A 16,980-nucleotide genomic window follows, 5' to 3' on the forward strand; every position below is an offset into this window, starting at 1 on the left:
CCCCTGTCTCCCTATCTCAGCTCACGGGGTGCTTTACTACCTTTCAAACCAATCCCCCTGCTTATACCCAGCTTCAGGAAAGTTTGAGAAACCAGGGAGAGCGAGACTTCTAGGAGAAGTCCCCAGAGTGGGGAAGGAATGGCTCTCCAGCAGGGGCTGAAGTACGCTCTCCCCTCCCCAGCAGTGCCCTGCCTGAGAGTTTCTCCTCTCTGGGGGCCAGTGGGGAATGTCCCCCAACCTGCCACTGATCCTTGAGCTTCTGGGCATCCTGGCAGCTCCTCTCCCCTAGAATTGACATGTACCAGACTTCCTCCCCTCTGCGATTCTTGTGCCTCAGTGGTGGCCTCCCCCTCTCCTTCATCCTATGGAGGAAAAACCTATGGAGATGTAGCTGCTGAGATGGTGCCACAGTTAAGTTGCCCCCATTCACCCTCCTGTCACTGGCTTTGTGCCACCATAGCTCTTCCCTACCCAGCTCATTCCGTAAAGGAATTTAAATGCTGTCCCTTAAATTCTTCACCGTGGAGCAAAGCACTGTTGGCCCTGCCCTAGTTCTGTCTAGCTTCAACCCTAAACTCATGCCTAGACCCAACCTCTTCCCCAGCTGCCAACCCTAACCTCCGTCCTCTCCCTGCCCCCAGACATCGATGAGTGCGAGGAGAACCCAGACATCTGCGATGGGGGTCAGTGTACAAACGTTCCTGGCCAGCACCGCTGCCTCTGCTATGATGGCTTCATGGCCACCCTCGATATGAAGACCTGTATAGGTGAGCATTTGGGGGTGGGGAGGGGAGGGAGGGAGGCTTCAGGAGTAGCAAGGATCTTCTATAGACATCTTTGGATGGGATTTTTGACCTTCATTTTCTCATCTTGGCTTTGAAACAGAAGGGAGTCTGGGCTAGGTTTATTATCCCCATTTTACAGATGGGGAAAAAGAGAAGTCACACAGTGAGTCAAGGACAGAAGTAGTTTTCAAACTCAGCTCCTCTGGCTCACAATCTCGAGCATTTTCTGTTGCCTCTCATCCTGGCTATGACCAGAAGAGTCTTCCTAGCTCTGCTTTCTCCCCTGACTCTGGCCCTTCAGGACCTTAAGGGGGGCAGAGGGAGGAAGCTTCCCACAGACCAGCAGGAGACCCTTCTGGAGCTTTTGTCTATATGTCCTCAGCCCCCCTTTCCCCGTCCCTTACTTTGTCTTCCTCTCCCCCTGCCTTTGTCTTCTTCTGTGCCTTCCCCTCCCTCCCATCCATGGGAGCATAAATGACTCTAGGATCTTGGATAGGGAGTTAAGGCTTAACAGAAGTAAGGAAGAACAGACATTGAAGAAGAGCTGGGGGTTCCAGGGGATCACAAGTTCAATAGGAGCCTTCAGTATGGCACAGAGACCTCAAAACCTAATGTAATCTTAGTCCGCATTAAGAGATGGCCATGTGCCTGAAATATTGTGTTCATGGGACTGTATTTCTGGAGGGACATAGGCTAGTTGGAGAGCAGCAAGAAGAGGGCAACCAGGAAGGTAAGGGGACCGAATAGGGGCATTAGACCAACTGGGGATACTAAGCCTGAGGACTTAGATCGGGGGCAATCACTGTTGAGCAACTATTGTGGTGACAGAGTCTAGATTCGTTTTGCTTGGCCCCAGAAGGCAAAATTAGGCACAATAAGGACAAGCTATAGGCAAGCCAATTTCATCTCATTGAAAGGGGGGGAAATTTCCTAATATCTAAAGCTGCCCCACAGTGGAATGGGCTGCCTTAGGAAGGAGCAAGCTCCCCTATCACTAGGTGTCCCAGCAGAAGCTGAAAAAGCCATGAGAGGAATTTCTGTATGGGATAAGAGGCTGAACTAGGAAGCACCTGAGGTCCTTCCTATCTTTGTGGTTTCAGGGTTCTAGGATGCTTTTCACTTATCCCATCTACCTTCTCTCCCATCCCCTAACTGCCCTCCTATCTCCCTGAAGGACACCTGGCCCTACACTGCTACAGGTGCCCCGTGCTCCTGGCCCAGGGTATCTCTTCCTTTGACTTTGAGGGTCCTGTCCATTCCCCCAGGGTAGGGGGGAAGGGTAGGGAAAAAGGAGACTTTCCAGTAGGAAACGCAGAAACTCTTCCTCCCAGATGTGAACGAGTGTGACCTGAATCCCAACATCTGTCTCCACGGTGACTGTGAGAATAGCAAAGGATCCTTCATCTGCCACTGCCAACTGGGCTATTTTGTCAAGAAGGGCACAACAGGTTGCACAGGTAAGTGGGAACCAGCCAGCAACCACAGCCAACATCCCAAACTCAGGGGACCAACCCTCCACACCATCACCTCCTGTCCTGGCTCCATAGCCCTGGGCCCTCTGCCCTATGATGTCAAAAATACTGTCATTACCTCTTTTCTTGTCCTTTCTTATGCTGTAGACATTGATGAGTGTGCCGTTGGGGCCCACAACTGTGATGCCCGGGCCTCCTGTGTCAATGTGCCTGGCACCTTTCGCTGTATGTGCCAGTCAGGCTGGGTTGGTGATGGCTTCAAGTGTCATGGTAAGTCTTGAGGGACTAGCAATATGATCCATGATTGTGGGTGGACAGGGAGAAGTTATCGGGATGTAAGGGTAGACGGGGAAAGAGAAGAGCAGGCATGGGGTTGCACTGGGCATACCTACCCCCATCTCTGTGTCCACATCTCTGAATGCTGAGCACCCTGGGGAGTGGGAGGCACAGGTCCTCCTTCCTTGTACACAGGCCAAGCTGGGCTGGACAAGACAGAACTAATTTGGTGTTGAAGGGGGAAAGGGCACTGTGTTTGGAGTCAGAAGACCTGAGTTCTGCCATGTACAAGCTGGGGACATTGGGCAAATCCCTTAGTCTCTGACTTGACACCTGAGAGGGTTGGGAGAGATGACCCCCTAAGCTTTCTTTATCACTGTGTGATTTTACCTCAGACCTGGATGAATGTGCCACAGAAGACCATGGGTGCCACATAAATGCTGACTGTATAAACTCTCCTGGCTCCCACCGCTGTGTCTGCCAAGAGGGCTTTTCTGGGGATGGCTTCTCCTGTGTGGGTGAGAGATGGATCTCAACCTCCTTTGGCCCTTGGCTCACCCTAAGGGACCTAGTCCTGCAACGTGACTTCTGGGGGCTTTTGGGGAAAGGAGGGTGGCACCAAGAAGCAGAAGTTGGGGCCTGAACTAGGCCTTTGTGGGGCTTCCTGATTGACTGGGAGGCTGTTATTGAGGAATGCCATAAATGACTGGGAGCCCTAAGTGACTGGAGGTGCCTGGGAAATGGGATGGAGTGTCCCTGAATGATTGGCATGTGCCTTCAGTGATTTGTCACCCTACCTGGTGAGTACATGGCCCTGTGACTCTCAGACAGGGATGAGTGTGCTGACAACGTGAACCTTTGTGAGAATGGGCAGTGTCTTAATGCTCCTGGTGGTTACCGATGTGAATGCGAGATGGGCTTCAGCCCCACTGAGGACAGCAGAGCCTGCCAGGGTGAGGGCTTCCAGGGCACTGGGCCGGGGCAGGGAGGGGAGGTCTAGCCCTTCTAGCTCGGTAGGCCAATTTCCCTCCCCATCAGGGTCGGGGCACCCGTGTCACCCAGGATATCTCAGCCTCAATGGCAGGAGATGGTAACTCTGATTTAGCCTTGATGGGTCCCTCCCTGTGAGATGGACAAGAAAGCTAGAGCCTATCCAGGGGCGGGAATATTCAACATGGGATGGACAGAGGACAGTCATCACTGTGCCCAGCTCTGGCCAAAGCCAGGGCCTCAGTGACACCGAGTCCCCGCAGACATCGATGAGTGCACCTTCCAGAACATCTGTGTCTTTGGAAGCTGTCACAACTTGCCTGGGATGTTCCGCTGTGTCTGTGACGACGGCTATGAGCTTGACCGGAGTGGAGGCAACTGCACAGGTCCTGAGGGCCTCCTGTGAGGAGGGGTGGGTCCCGGGTGGATGCTCAGGAAAGGGAGGCATTAGGAGTTGGCTAGGTGGTGAAGTGAATTGAGCACCAGCCCTGGAGTCAGGAGGACCTGACTTCAAATATGGCCTCAGACGCTTAACACAAAAAAACTAGCAGTGTGACCTTGGGCAAGTCACTTAACCCCGACTGCCCTACCTTCCCCTCTCCAAAAAGCAACAAAAAAGAAAAAGGAAAGGGAGCCATTGAGGAGAGGGTGCTGGGCTTGATATGGGTTCAAATCCCACCTTAGATACTAATTATCAGATGAGATAATATTTGCAAAGTGGGCCCAGCACAAAGTAGGCACTTAATAAATACTCATCCCATTATAAGTTTTGTGACCCTGGGCAAGTCAGTCTCTCCCAGCCTCAGTTTCCTCATCTGTAAAATGAAGATAATGCTAGAGCTTCCCCCAGAGGGGTGTCCTCAAGTGAGAACAAACAGAAAGCACTTTCCAAATCTTGATTCCATATGCAAATGCCAACCATCACCATCATTATTATGTCGTTATCATTAGTGGGGAGAGACGGTCCTGGACTGGGTTTCAGGAGGACTGGCAGGTGTAGGAGAGCAGGGGAAGGCGTTGGCTGCATTGTAGGGCAGGCCATGCAAACAGGGTCAAGTTGCTAAGGATCTGAGAGATGGAGAGTATTCTCGGTCTGGGATTCCTGGGGTGCAGTCCAAGCTGAAGTCTAGCGGAAGTGTGATGTCGAGGCTAGGATTAGACTCTAAGGAGAGGGCTGAGGGTGGGAGTCTGCCGAGGAGGCCGGGGGGAGCTCCTGGGATTGGTGCTGCCTTTCACAAAGCCTCTCCTTGTCCTCACAGATATCAACGAGTGTGCAGATCCCGTCAACTGCATCAATGGCCTGTGTGTCAACACCCCAGGCAGCTACCTATGCAATTGCCCGCAGGACTTTGAACTGAACCCCAGCGGCGTGGGCTGTGTGGGTGAGTGGCCAGCTTTGCTTCCTGGCAGCCAAACACCAGTAGGATTCCACTAAAGTGAAGGCAGAACCAGTCTGTGTCCATTCCCAGAGACACTGGGCAGTCAGAATAGAGATGGATTTGAAGCCAGTTGTTTTTCAGTCCTTTTAGACTCTTCATGACCCAATTTGGGATTTTCTTGGCAAAGGTACTGCCATTTGTCATTACTTTCTCGGCTCATTTTACAGCTGAGAAAATTAAGGCAAACATGGTTAAGTGACTTGCCCAGGGTCACACAGGCAGTAAATGGTTAAGGCTGGGTTTGAACTCAGGTCTTCCTGACTCCAGGCATGGCACTCTATCCTCTACACCACCTAGCTGCCTAAAGTCAGGAGACCTGGAATCAAATCTTGGCTCTACACATTACTTCCTGTAGTACCTTAGGTGGATCACATAATTTTTCTGGACCTCAGAGTCCTGATATGGGGGGGGGGGTGTAGATTAAATTAAGCTCTGTGATCTCCCCCAGTTTGGTCTCCGAAGCTCAGTTCCTCCATCACTGAAGCCAAGAAGCATCAGGGCAGGGGCTCTCTTTCCTAAAACACCTGTCCTCTTCTGCCCACTCAGATACACGTGTTGGGAACTGTTTCCTGGACACTCAGGACCGAGGTGATGGCGGCATCTCCTGCAGTGCAGAGATTGGAGTCGGTGTCACCCGGGCCTCCTGCTGCTGTTCCTTAGGTCGGGCTTGGGGTAACCCCTGTGAGCTCTGCCCTCCGGGGAACACAAGTGAGTATAGGCAGTCTCTGACGGGCTCTGCTCAGGCCAGCTCCCCAGCCTCACAGAGAGAACTGACCTGAGGATCCTAGCACCTCAAAGCTGGGAGGGGCCCTATGGGGTATCGTCTACTTTCTACTGCAAGGGTCTCTTGGGTAGACTTAGAGAATCCTTCTCAAAATAAGATTTTTAAATAAAAGACGGCAATGTAAAATTCTACTAGAAGTTAGCAAAATCACCTGTACAACTGATGGTGTCATGCTTGTCTTCTCAAAAGGGCTAGAGAGAGGGAAAGAATTTGGAACTCAAAAAAAATTTTTTAAGTAAATGTTTAAAATAAATAAATGGGGGAGGTTAGGTGACACAGTGAATAGAGCACCAGCCCTGTAGTCAGGAGGACCTGGGTTCAAATTCAGCCTCAGACACTTAACACTTACTAGCCATGTGACCTTGGGCAAGTCACTTAACCCCAATTGCCCTGCCTTCCCCCTCCAAAAGCAAAGTGAGTGAAAATAAAGATGTAACTTTGTTTCCCATCCAAGTTCATGGACTCCCAGAAATCTCTCCACAAACCAGTTGGGGATTGATGGACCCCAGGTTAAAAATGCTTGTTCTAGAAGCAATAGGAAGATATGTGAGGCCCAAGGTGGGCATGGGAATGATTTTTAATATAATATAAAGCATGGTTCTTCTTTTGTAAACCTCTGTGTGACATCTAACTCTGAGGGAACTAGGAGGGGGCTACACCCAAACAGAGACAGTGGGGACACAAATGGGGAGAGGGGCTACACATAGAAGTTGTGGGGGTCAGGTGGGGAGAGGAGCTATACCCAGAAGCAGTGGGGGCATATTGGGAGGAGGGGCCTAAAAATAGAGGCAGTGGGACACAGGTGAAGATGGGGGCTGCACATAGAGATTGTGGGGGTCAAGTGGGGAGTCAAGACTACATACAGAGATAGTGGGAAACAGGCAGGAAGCCTCATAGGACTTTGTGGAGACCCAATCTCTTTCTGAATTCTTCCTTCCCTTGCTGGGCTCAGTCTCATGCCACCTTCCCTAGCTATGGGCCTCAGGCCCCTGATCTACTCCCCATTTTCCTACAGCTGAGTATAAGACTCTGTGCCCTGGAGGAGAAGGCTTCAGACCCAACCCCATCACAGTCATCCTGGAGGGTGAGTTCTGACTCTTAGCTTCTCCAAAGAGAAAGAGTGGTGGGACTCTGTGAATGGCAGGAGGAAGCACTTCTGTGACCCCTGGAGGTGGGGGGCAAGGGGGGTGGGGGAGCGTCTTGACTCTCTCAAAGCATGAGAAAAGCATATGGCACCCACCTGTTAGAAGGCAGAGGAATGAGGTTAGAGCATGTGACTCCCCATACTGGGAAGGCCATCAAGAGAGAGAAAAAAATGGAAACAGATATATCTGTTTGCCGGGAAAATTCCCTCCCCAGTACTCCCCAGTGAAGGAGTAACTGGGAAGGGGAGCAATTAGTGCAATTCCACAGGGATAGGGGATATTTAAGGGCATGGCTGGCAAATGGGAACCTAAGGAAACCAACCTGGGTATAAAAAGAGGAAGCAGTGGTCTCAAGCAGGCATCAATTAGCATTTATTAAATGCCTTCAAGGAGCTTACATTCTATTGTAGAATAGAATTCTCATTCTATTGAGAAACAACAGGTACACACTAAGTACATGTAAACGATATGCAAAATGCAAATTAATTTGGGAGAGGACTAGTAGTGGGAGGGATCTGGGAAAATTTCATGTAGGAAGTGGTGTTTGAGATGAATGTTGAAGGAAATCGGGTTCTAAGAGATGGAAGGGGGAGAGGTAGAGTATTCCAGACATGGGGGACAGCCTAGGTCCCACCTAGAGGGTCACACGTGGCCTCAAGGCTGAAGGTTCCCCACCCCAGCCCTGGGCAAAGGCACCAGGTGGGAAATGGAATATCACATGGAAGTCACAGTAAGAAGGTCTATATGGCTCCGTCAGAAAATGTGTAAAGAGGAATGATATATACTCAAGCAAAAAAGGTATATATTTGTTTATATTTGATCTTGAAGGTAATAGAGATCCCCTGAGTTTCACTTAGCAGGGAAATGACATGGTCTGAACTGTGCTTGAGTAACATCTTTCTGGTAGTTATGTCAAGGATGGATTGACAGAGAGAGAAACTCAAGGCAGTGAAACTAGAGAGGCTTGAGACTAATTAGGCTTAGGCTCACCTGGCACTGTCCTTGCCCTTATCTGGGCACACTGCTCATCTTATGCAAACAGATGTTAAGCAAGGGCAGGTGGTGACTGGCCTGTAGCCCCAAGCCCCTGGAAGAGCCAGTGCCCAGCTGTAGCAGAACCCTGAGGAGGGCCTTCTTTGCTGCTCCCCCCAGTTTCTCAATACTCCCATCTACCAAGCATGAGTATCCTTGCCCAGAAGGGAAATGTGACATGAGTCTCCCCTGCAGATATTGATGAATGTCAAGAACTCCCTGGTCTGTGTCAAGGGGGAGATTGTGTCAACACCTTTGGCAACTTCCAGTGTGAATGCCCCCTGAACTATTACCTCAATGAAGATACTCGCATCTGTGAAGGTCAGTGGTATCTGCCTACATTGTCCTGGGTTCCAGGCTTGTGGCAATTAAAAGGGCTAAGGCTAAGGTTCCAGCAGGGCAGGGGTAGGCAGCTTCTTCAGCTCTTGGTCTGGTCCATGGGGCTAAAATCGCTCATATCAACACAACCAAAGGTTGGGACCCTATCGTCTTGGGAGGGCAGTGCGTGAAATGTAGATAATGACACAGTAGGAGAAGAGAGTTGGCCTGCTGGACCCAGAATCAAGAAGAGGTGAGATAAAATACTGGTTCAGGGGCTTACTGGCTGTGTGATTTGGAACAAGTCCTGTAATCTCTTTTTGCCCCAGTTTCCTCCTCTGTACAATGAAGGTACTAGACAATGACCTGTAAGGTCTCTTCTAGCTCTAAATCTATGACCCTATTATCAATATCTTTAGCCTAGAGTCCTTATTCTCTTTTTTTTAAATAATTTTTTATTGATGTTATTTTTAATTTGCATGGCTGTAACTTCAAAGTAACTGACCCTACCCCACACAACCCAACAGAAACAGACACAGTTGCTGTGTCTAACAAAGAATGCCTCATTCTGCACTGTTGTCCACTACCTCTGGGCAAAGAGGCAACTTCACTGGCAGTTTGGTATAATTGAGATTAGTGGCTTATCAGAATCCTGGTCTCATTTTCAGTCCTATCATCCTACGCCTCGTATAAATTGCTTTCCTGGCTCCACTCATTTCACCCTGTATTAGTCTACATAGGACCTTTAGGTTTCCTGGAATTTCTCATATCTGTTATTTCTTATGGTCCAATTCCATTCATGGGCCAGTGCTCACTTATTTTCCAGTTGTGCCCCATCATCACTTTACAAACTCAGGGTAACAGGAATCATTCATTTCCTACATTCTAGAACTGGAAGGGACCTTAGAAATACTTGAATCTCAGCCCTTCATTGTACATTGTACAGAATGGAAAATAGAGACCCAGGGAAGGGAAAGAATTGTCCAAAGACACCAGTGAGTTAGCGAAAGAGGCAAGATTTAAATCCAAATCCAGACCAGAGTTTTGTCCCTTGCAATGGATGAATGGATGGATGGGTAGACAAGTGGATGGATGGATGAATTGTACTGAGTGACTATCCCATGATGTAGACTATGACAAGGACTGAACAGAGGTACAAAGTACTTTCCAAGGTGTAAAGGAAGGTCTGGTCTGTTTCCTTTTTCTTGTAGACATTGATGAATGCTCCACCCACGTTGGCATCTGTGGTCCTGGGACCTGCTATAACACTCTGGGCAACTACACATGTGTCTGCCCCCCAGAATACATGCAGGTCAACGGTGGTAACAACTGCATGGGTAAGAAGTATGATCACCAGGGGGACGAGAAAGGGGTACGGTGTGGGTATGGAGTATAAACACAGGATCAAAAGGGAAAACTACAGGGAGCTATGTGTGAGTATGAAGTGGGATCAGCTGGGAGACCAGCATCAAGATTGGAGTGTGTGTGTGATCACCAAGGAGACTGGCAGGGAGCAGAGCCTGGGTACATGGATGTGAACCTGACAAGGAGAAAGGAATGAGGGAGGTCATCTGAGCAGAAGAACTAGAAAATAGAACAAGTCAAAGTCCATTTGGCCTGACCCTGGAAGAGACTGAGAACAAGGGCAATACTGAGAATGAGACAAAGAAAGTGGATTGTATGCCACTTTCTTCAGACTCTTTGCTGCCTGTTTCCCATGGGATGTGCCTGTGGGATTCCCCTCCTTCTTTTCCCTCCCCGCCTCTGCCCCATTCCTGAATTCTCATCTCCTTCTCTGTACTCAGGCACCATCTCTTCACCCTCTGCTTCTTCCTCTCCTCTCTCTCCATCTTCCCCTCTCCTTGTCTCCCTCTTCTCTTCTCCTTGCCTCCCTTCCCTTTTTTCCCATTTCTCCCCATCTCTTTCTGCCTACTTCTCTCACCCTCTTCCTTTCTTCCCTTCATCCTTCTCCCCATTTCTCTCTCTCTCTTTCTCTCTCCATAGTTCTTCCTTTTCACCCTTGTTTCTTCTTACCTCTCCTTGCCTGTCTTCCCTCCATCTCTCCTCTCCTGATTTCTCTGTCCTCCCCCATTACCCTTTCTTTCCCCATCTTTCTCCATCTCTCTGTATCCCTACTTCTGCTTCCCCTTCTTTCTTCCTTCCTGTCTTTCCCTCACCCTTTTCTCCTCCTCATCCTCTCCCTGACTTTTCTTATCCTATCTTCCTTGACCCCTTTCACCTCTCCCCCTGTTTCTCCCTACCTCTCTTCCCATCTCTATCAATTTCTTCCAGTCTCTCCCTGACTTGTTTCCCATCTTTTCCCCATCCCTCTCCCTTTGTTTCTCTCTGGTTCCTGGTCCCTCTCCCCCCATCCCTTTCTCTCTGACCTCACCCTACTCCTTACCCTAACCCTGGCTAGAACCACATTTGGGCTGCTGGCTTTGCAGACGTGCGGAAGAGCGTGTGTTACCGGCACCACAATGACACGTGTGAGAATGAGCTGGCCTTCAACATGACCAGGAAGATGTGTTGCTGCTCATACAACATCGGAAAGGCCTGGAACCGGCCCTGTGAGCCTTGCCCTGCTCCAGCCAGCTGTGAGTGAGCAGCTCCACCCCCTCATTGAGCATTTATTAAGCACCTATTTTGTGTGGTAGAGAGAAATGGTGGTAGAGAGAAATGGAGAGATATTGAGCTAGTATGGGAAGGAGCAGAATCCAGGATATAGGTGTCTGTGATGGGTGGGTATATTATTCTGCTGGAGACTGGAATGTTCATTTAAAAGTACAGAATCTGTATTTTAAATTAAAATGTAGCCAGGCCATAGGTGTCTGTCATTTTCAGTGAACCTGTCTTAAAGGGTTCAAAAGGTCCAAGTTTGCTACATGTAAAATACAAATATATATATAAAATTTATAAATAAAATGAAACATAAAAATAAATATAAAACGCAGCATGCTATGGAGCAAAGAACCTTGAAAGAACTTTGCACCTCTTGGTTTGAATCCTAACTCCAAACCACATCCTGTGACTTGAGTGAGTCAATTAAGCTCTGAACCTGTGTTTCCTAAGTTGAATGATAATTTTTTACTCCCTATTTCACAAGTATACTGTAAGGAAAGCATTTAGTAAATTTTCAAGTGCTCTAGAAATGTAAGTTACTATCATGAGTAAAACAATTCATTATGGAGAACTGAAAGTCTGGAACATAAAGTTTGTACAAGCTGATAGGTCAGAGAGGTTGACTTTGGCTCCTGGAAATATTCCTGAACATAATATTAAAGGGGTGGTTTATAAATGTTTAATAAGGGAAGCAGTGATCACAAAGGGCTGGTGAGATCAGATTTTGCCATAGCACCATCATTTCCTTTTTATATAAGATTTTTAAGACTAGTCAGACAGGAGAATGCTGAAGACAGTTTGCCTAGTTTTCAACACAGCATTTGACAAAGTATTTTAAGCTAACTTTGCATACAAGTGGACAGGATGATAATATAATTAGACAAATATAGAACCAGTTGAATTTTTTCAGGGAACTCCATCCGGGTCTAATGACCAGACCTCAAGGAGTAGTCATCGATACATCAATGGAGGTCTCTAGTAGAGTGCCCTAGGGCTCTGTCCTTTCTCCTGGGGCTCTTCAAGCTAACATGTTTAGTAATGATTTGGATAAATACAGAGATGACATGGCTGTCAAATTTTCAGATGACACAAAGCTAGGAAACGTAAGTAACAAGTTGGTTGAAAGAATCAGAACTCAAAAAGGTCCCAACAGATTAGAATGGTGGATCAAATCTTGTCAAATAAAGCATAATAGGGATAAATGTAAGGTCTTAACATGGGTTCCAAAAGCCAACTGTAAAGTATAAGATAGAAAGAAAAAAGTTTGCATGGAAAAATATATTAGGTTCTTGGGAGTGTAACATGGCAGCCAAGGAGCCCAGTATAATCCTAGGTTGCATTCAGAGAGTCAGAGTGTCTAGAAAGAAGTAAGTAATAGGACTATGTTCCTTTGCTGTAGTCAGACTATATCCAGAATACTGTGTTCAATTCTGGGCACCATTTTAGGAAGGATATTGATAAGCTAGATAGAAGATTTGAGTGGAATATGAAAGCTTTTTTTTTTCTTTTTGGAGAGCATTTGGGGTTAAGTGACTTGCCCAACATCACACGGCTAGTTTTTTTCTGTTAAGTGTCTGAGGCTGGATTTGAACTCAGGTCCTCCTGACTCCAGGACCAGTGCTCTATTCACTGTGCCACCTAACCGCCCCAATATGAAAGTTTTTAAGATCATCTAGTTGAACATTGTACATGTAGGGAAACTGAGGCACAAAAATGGGGGTGACATTTACCAAGGTCACATAATGAGTTAGTGTCAGAACCAGCACCCCAGGTGTCTTCCAATGAAGATTACCTCTCTCCCTTTACTTGGCTTTAGGCCTGTGTCTGTCTTTCAAGACTTAATCATTCCTCACATACCCTTGTCTTATCTCCTCTATACTGTGAGAGCAGAGACTAAATCCTAATCTCAGGATCATAAATATAGAACTGGAAGGACCTTAAAGGTTATCTAGCCTAACCCCTCACTTTACAGAAAGGAAACTGAGACCCAGAGTGGTTCTTGTATGTTTCTGGAAACCAAGCACAAGGCTGACAAGAGGATCCCATGGGTGGGTGGATGAGGCAACTCCAAAAAGGAGAGGGAGGGAATGGGTGTGAAGAAGATGAGGGCCATGGGGAGGCTGGGGTCTCCTTCTGAACCCTCCGACACACAATTTTGCTTCTTCTCTCACCAGCTGAGTACCAGGTTCTGTGTGGGAACCAAGCGCCTGGCTTCATCATCGACATTCACACAGGGAAACCCATTGGTGAGTGTTCCTAGAAGGTCCAGTATAAAAGTCTTTCTGAAGAAGCAGATACGCTTAAAGTCTACTTAGCCAAATGCTTGCTGGCGGTGGTGGTGGTGGTTTTTCTGGTCTTCTGCCCTTTATTATAACATTCGATCTTTGTTGCCTACTTTTCTCCCAGCATGTTGCCTGCTTTTCTTCATCCTGATCTTCCAAAGTGTCCAGGCTTTCCTGGCTGTGCCAGGTCTCTGTACCAAGGGAACTGCATGTCTAAACTCCCAGGCATGGAGGGAAAACCTGCCAGGTTCAGGCAGGGCCTCCTGCCTGGCCCCTTTTACAAGTATGGGCACTCCTGGGCTTTGCAGCTCCATGCCTCTGACCAGCCCCTGACTAGTCACTACTCCCCCTCCCTGCTTCATCCTTAGACATCGATGAGTGCAGCGAAATTCCAGCCATCTGCACCAATGGCGTCTGCATCAATCAGATCGGCAGCTTCCGATGCGAGTGCCCCGTTGGATTCAGCTACAATAGTGTCCTGCTTGTCTGCGAGGGTACCAGAGCTTCCCCCTTTCTGGAGACTTAAACCCATCCTCTCTAAGAAAAATACCCCTAAGAGCCTATATCCTCCCAGGACACTTTTCCCCAGCCTTTCCCCCCAATCCCCTGACTGTACTTCCTGGATAGATCCTCCCAATCCAATCCAGAAGACGTTTTGGGAGTTGCCCATTGAATCCCCCCAAACTTTCTCCCACCCTTCTTTTCTTTTTTTTTATTTTGTTTTGTTTTGTTTTTCCCACTACTCTTTTCAGTAGTCCCACAGAGATGCCCAGGGGAGACTCTCCCTATCCTTTCCTGCCACCAAGAGATTCCCCCACCCTATCATCTAGGGAATGCCTCTCCCCCCATCCTCCTCAAGGGAGATACCCAACCCCCAGGCTCTCACACCTCTGCTGTTGCCAAGTGGACCCTGTGATAGTAGAAAAGAGAATGGTGGGGAGAACTCTCCAATAGGTACTCCCACACACACAAAGGGACACAGAGCGTCATTCTTACTAGTACAGAGACAATTCCCAGGGCAAGGACTAGTAGCATATCCCTATAGTAATTAGTAAGTGACCAAGTTCACAGGGTCCTATGGTTAGTGAGCAGATCACAGGAGCCTGTGTGGCTGTTTAGATCTCTAAGCCCCTTGAGACAGAAGGGGATTCTCAGTAGCTGCCAGCTGTCAGACAGGACCTTCTCTGGTTCTCTGTGGCATTTTCCTCCCTGGTCTTATTTACATCCCACTGGCCCTCCCAGTCCCTCAAGAACTGGGCATAGTAGGACTAGCACTGGGAAGCAGGAGACCCCGGTGTGCCCCTGATTTGTTACGTGACCATGGGCCCTTCTCTACACCTCAGCTTCCCTCCCTGTAAAATGAATAGATTGGCTTTGGGTCCTTGTAGGACCTTAGAGGACTCCCCCTCATCTTCTCTGCCCTCTCTAGACATGGATGAGTGCAGCAGTGGGGAGAGTCCATGCCAGCGCCATGCTGACTGCATCAACATCCCAGGCAGCTATCGCTGTGAATGTGCCCGTGGCTACAAGCTCTCCCCTAGTGGAGCCTGTGTGGGTGAGTGAACCAGGACATAGGACCGTGTGGGTATCCATTAACTTAAAATGTTTGTCAATGACCTGGATAAAGGGACAGACGGTGTGCTTATGAGATAGGCAGATAACACAAACATAGGAAGGATAGCTGATACATTGGGTAGTGGCATCAGGATCCAAAAATACCTACACAAGCTAAAATATTGGGCCTGATTTGATAAGATGAAGTATAACAGGGGGAAATGCCAAGTTCTGCCTTGGTTTCAAAAAAATCCGTTTCTTAGGGGCAGCTAGGTGGCACAGTGAATAGAGCACCAGCCCTGGAGTCAGGAGGATCTGAGTTCAAATGCGGCCTCAGACACTTAACACAAAAACTAGCCGTGTGACCTTGGGCAAGTCACTTAACTTAACCCCAACTGCCCTACCTACCCCCCTCCAAAAAAAAAATCCATTTCTTAAATACAAGATGGGGAAGGGATAGCTAGACATCAATTTAACTGAAGAAAATGGTGGGGCGGGGATAGTGAATTTAAAGAACGAGTTACCACAGTATGACATGGAAACCCAAACTGTACATCTAAAATTAAGACTAATTGAAGCCTGAGTTCAAAAACACGGGAGAAGACAGTCTTCTCAGGCCATTATCTAGAATATTTTCTTTAACTCTGGGACCTCACTTTAGGAAGCCCTCTTGACCACCTGGATCATGTAGAGAGAGGGGGAGTAGACACAATGACAAGGGGGCATGAAACTAAAGGGCCTGGGGATCTTTAACCTGGAGAAGAGAAGCTGTACCGCGGAGACCTGATGTTTGTCTTGGGGTAGTCCAAGGCTGTGGTGCAGAGGTAGGGGTGGGGGGCGGGGAGGGGTCATTCAGCTTAACTCAGAGGGCAGAACCAAGAGCAAGAACCCATGAAGAGGCACATGCAGGTTTGTTGGGGATGTTGTAGAGGGATTCCTGTTTAGGTACAAGTTAGACTATGTGGTCTAGGGGTCCTTCTGACTGGGAGTCTGTGATTTGTGAGAGGCTCAGCCTCCGCTGGCCAGGATTGAGGCAGAAACCCAGTGTACCCAGCCCTGCTTCTTTTGTCTAAAGCCCTACCTGCCTGGACCTCCCTCACCCACACCCCTCTCTCCATAGGGCGGAATGAGTGCCAAGAGATCGCAAACGTGTGTAGCCATGGTGATTGTGTGGACACCGAGGGAAGCTATGCGTGCATATGCCACCAAGGCTTTAAGGCCACTGCGGACCAGACCATGTGCATGGGTGAGCATTCTTTCACTTCGCCCCCAGGGCTAGGTCACTGAGGGCCATAGTCACAATCCCTTACCAGCAATCCTCCTCTACACGGCTGCCCCCACCAATATGGGTACTGCCCTAGATTAGGCACCTCCTTTAAATGAGAAAGTCAGCCTGTAAAGAGCTTTGGAATCTGGAGGCTTCAGTCAAAACTCTGACTGGTGCTTCTGAGCTGTGTGATCTAGAGAAATTATCTCCCTCTTGCTTGGCCTCAATTTCTTCATCTGTAAGGGTGGACCTAATGTAACTGAGGGGTCAGTGTGTGGAAAGCTCTGTTAAAACCCCAGAGAAATGAGAGCTCTCATTTTGACCCCTGTCAAACACAGATCTGCCTGGGTCTGTGCTGAGAGATGGAGCTGAGACATAGGGTCTGGTCACACAAACTGTAGTACTTTATTAGCTGCATGAAGCCTTTCCCCCACTCAGGTGGCCCAGAATCCTTGCACTGCTCCCCATTTTAGGTCCCCATCTTAAAGCACAAGTTTGTCTTGGCGCAGATCCAGATTTTCCTTTGTTCCCCTTTTGTTTTGGGTTCAAGTCAATGCAATAAACATTTATTAAACACTTACTATATGTCATGTACTGTGCTAAAGGCTGAGCATACAAATACAAGCAAAAAGACACATCCTGCCCTCAGGGAGCTTACTTTCTAATCCAGGAAAACAACACAGAAAAAAAAAATTTAACAGAAGGGGGAAGGGCAGGGAGGGGAGAGATACCTGAGCAAAAGTCCAAGAGAGGAATGATGCAGCATTACAATTCACCTATAAGTTTGACTTCGATTCTCCTTCTGTGTCTTTGCTGCTATCACCCTCCTTCCCTGCCCCCCTAGAGACTTCCAATCCTCATTCTGTGACCTATTCAGACTCAGGCCACCCCTTGGGGACAGGGCAACAGAAAGAGAGACAGAGAGAAAGAGAGACAGAGAGAAGGGGAGAGAGAGACAGAGGCAGAAAAAGAGAGACAGAGAGAGAAGGACAGAAATGTACACAGAGAAAGACA

At 48.2% G+C, this 16,980-nt stretch overlaps 1 protein-coding gene across 3 annotated transcripts in view; it reads left to right on the plus strand.

Moving 5' to 3' along the window:
* Positions 1-16,980, plus strand: part of FBN3 (fibrillin 3) — a 116,781-nt gene that overhangs the window by 61,603 nt on the left and 38,198 nt on the right. For all 3 annotated transcript variants that reach the window (XM_069098771.1, XM_069098932.1, XM_069098853.1), the window contains 16 exons: positions 642-767; positions 2,117-2,242; positions 2,405-2,527; positions 2,929-3,051; positions 3,361-3,486; positions 3,787-3,909; positions 4,783-4,905; positions 5,509-5,670; positions 6,762-6,830; positions 8,119-8,244; positions 9,453-9,578; positions 10,689-10,838; positions 13,038-13,109; positions 13,514-13,639; positions 14,575-14,700; positions 15,820-15,945. In XM_069098771.1, the coding sequence (XP_068954872.1) occupies positions 642-767; positions 2,117-2,242; positions 2,405-2,527; positions 2,929-3,051; positions 3,361-3,486; positions 3,787-3,909; positions 4,783-4,905; positions 5,509-5,670; positions 6,762-6,830; positions 8,119-8,244; positions 9,453-9,578; positions 10,689-10,838; positions 13,038-13,109; positions 13,514-13,639; positions 14,575-14,700; positions 15,820-15,945 (1,953 nt within the window). The remainder of the gene's footprint in view (positions 1-641; positions 768-2,116; positions 2,243-2,404; positions 2,528-2,928; positions 3,052-3,360; positions 3,487-3,786; positions 3,910-4,782; positions 4,906-5,508; positions 5,671-6,761; positions 6,831-8,118; positions 8,245-9,452; positions 9,579-10,688; positions 10,839-13,037; positions 13,110-13,513; positions 13,640-14,574; positions 14,701-15,819; positions 15,946-16,980) is intronic.

The sequence above is a fragment of the Petaurus breviceps genome, unplaced genomic scaffold (assembly GCF_028583685.1).
Source record: "Petaurus breviceps papuanus isolate PSGF00001 unplaced genomic scaffold, PetGlider_PUasm1.0 103, whole genome shotgun sequence".
In the NCBI taxonomy this organism is placed as follows: Eukaryota; Metazoa; Chordata; class Mammalia; order Diprotodontia; family Petauridae; genus Petaurus; species Petaurus breviceps.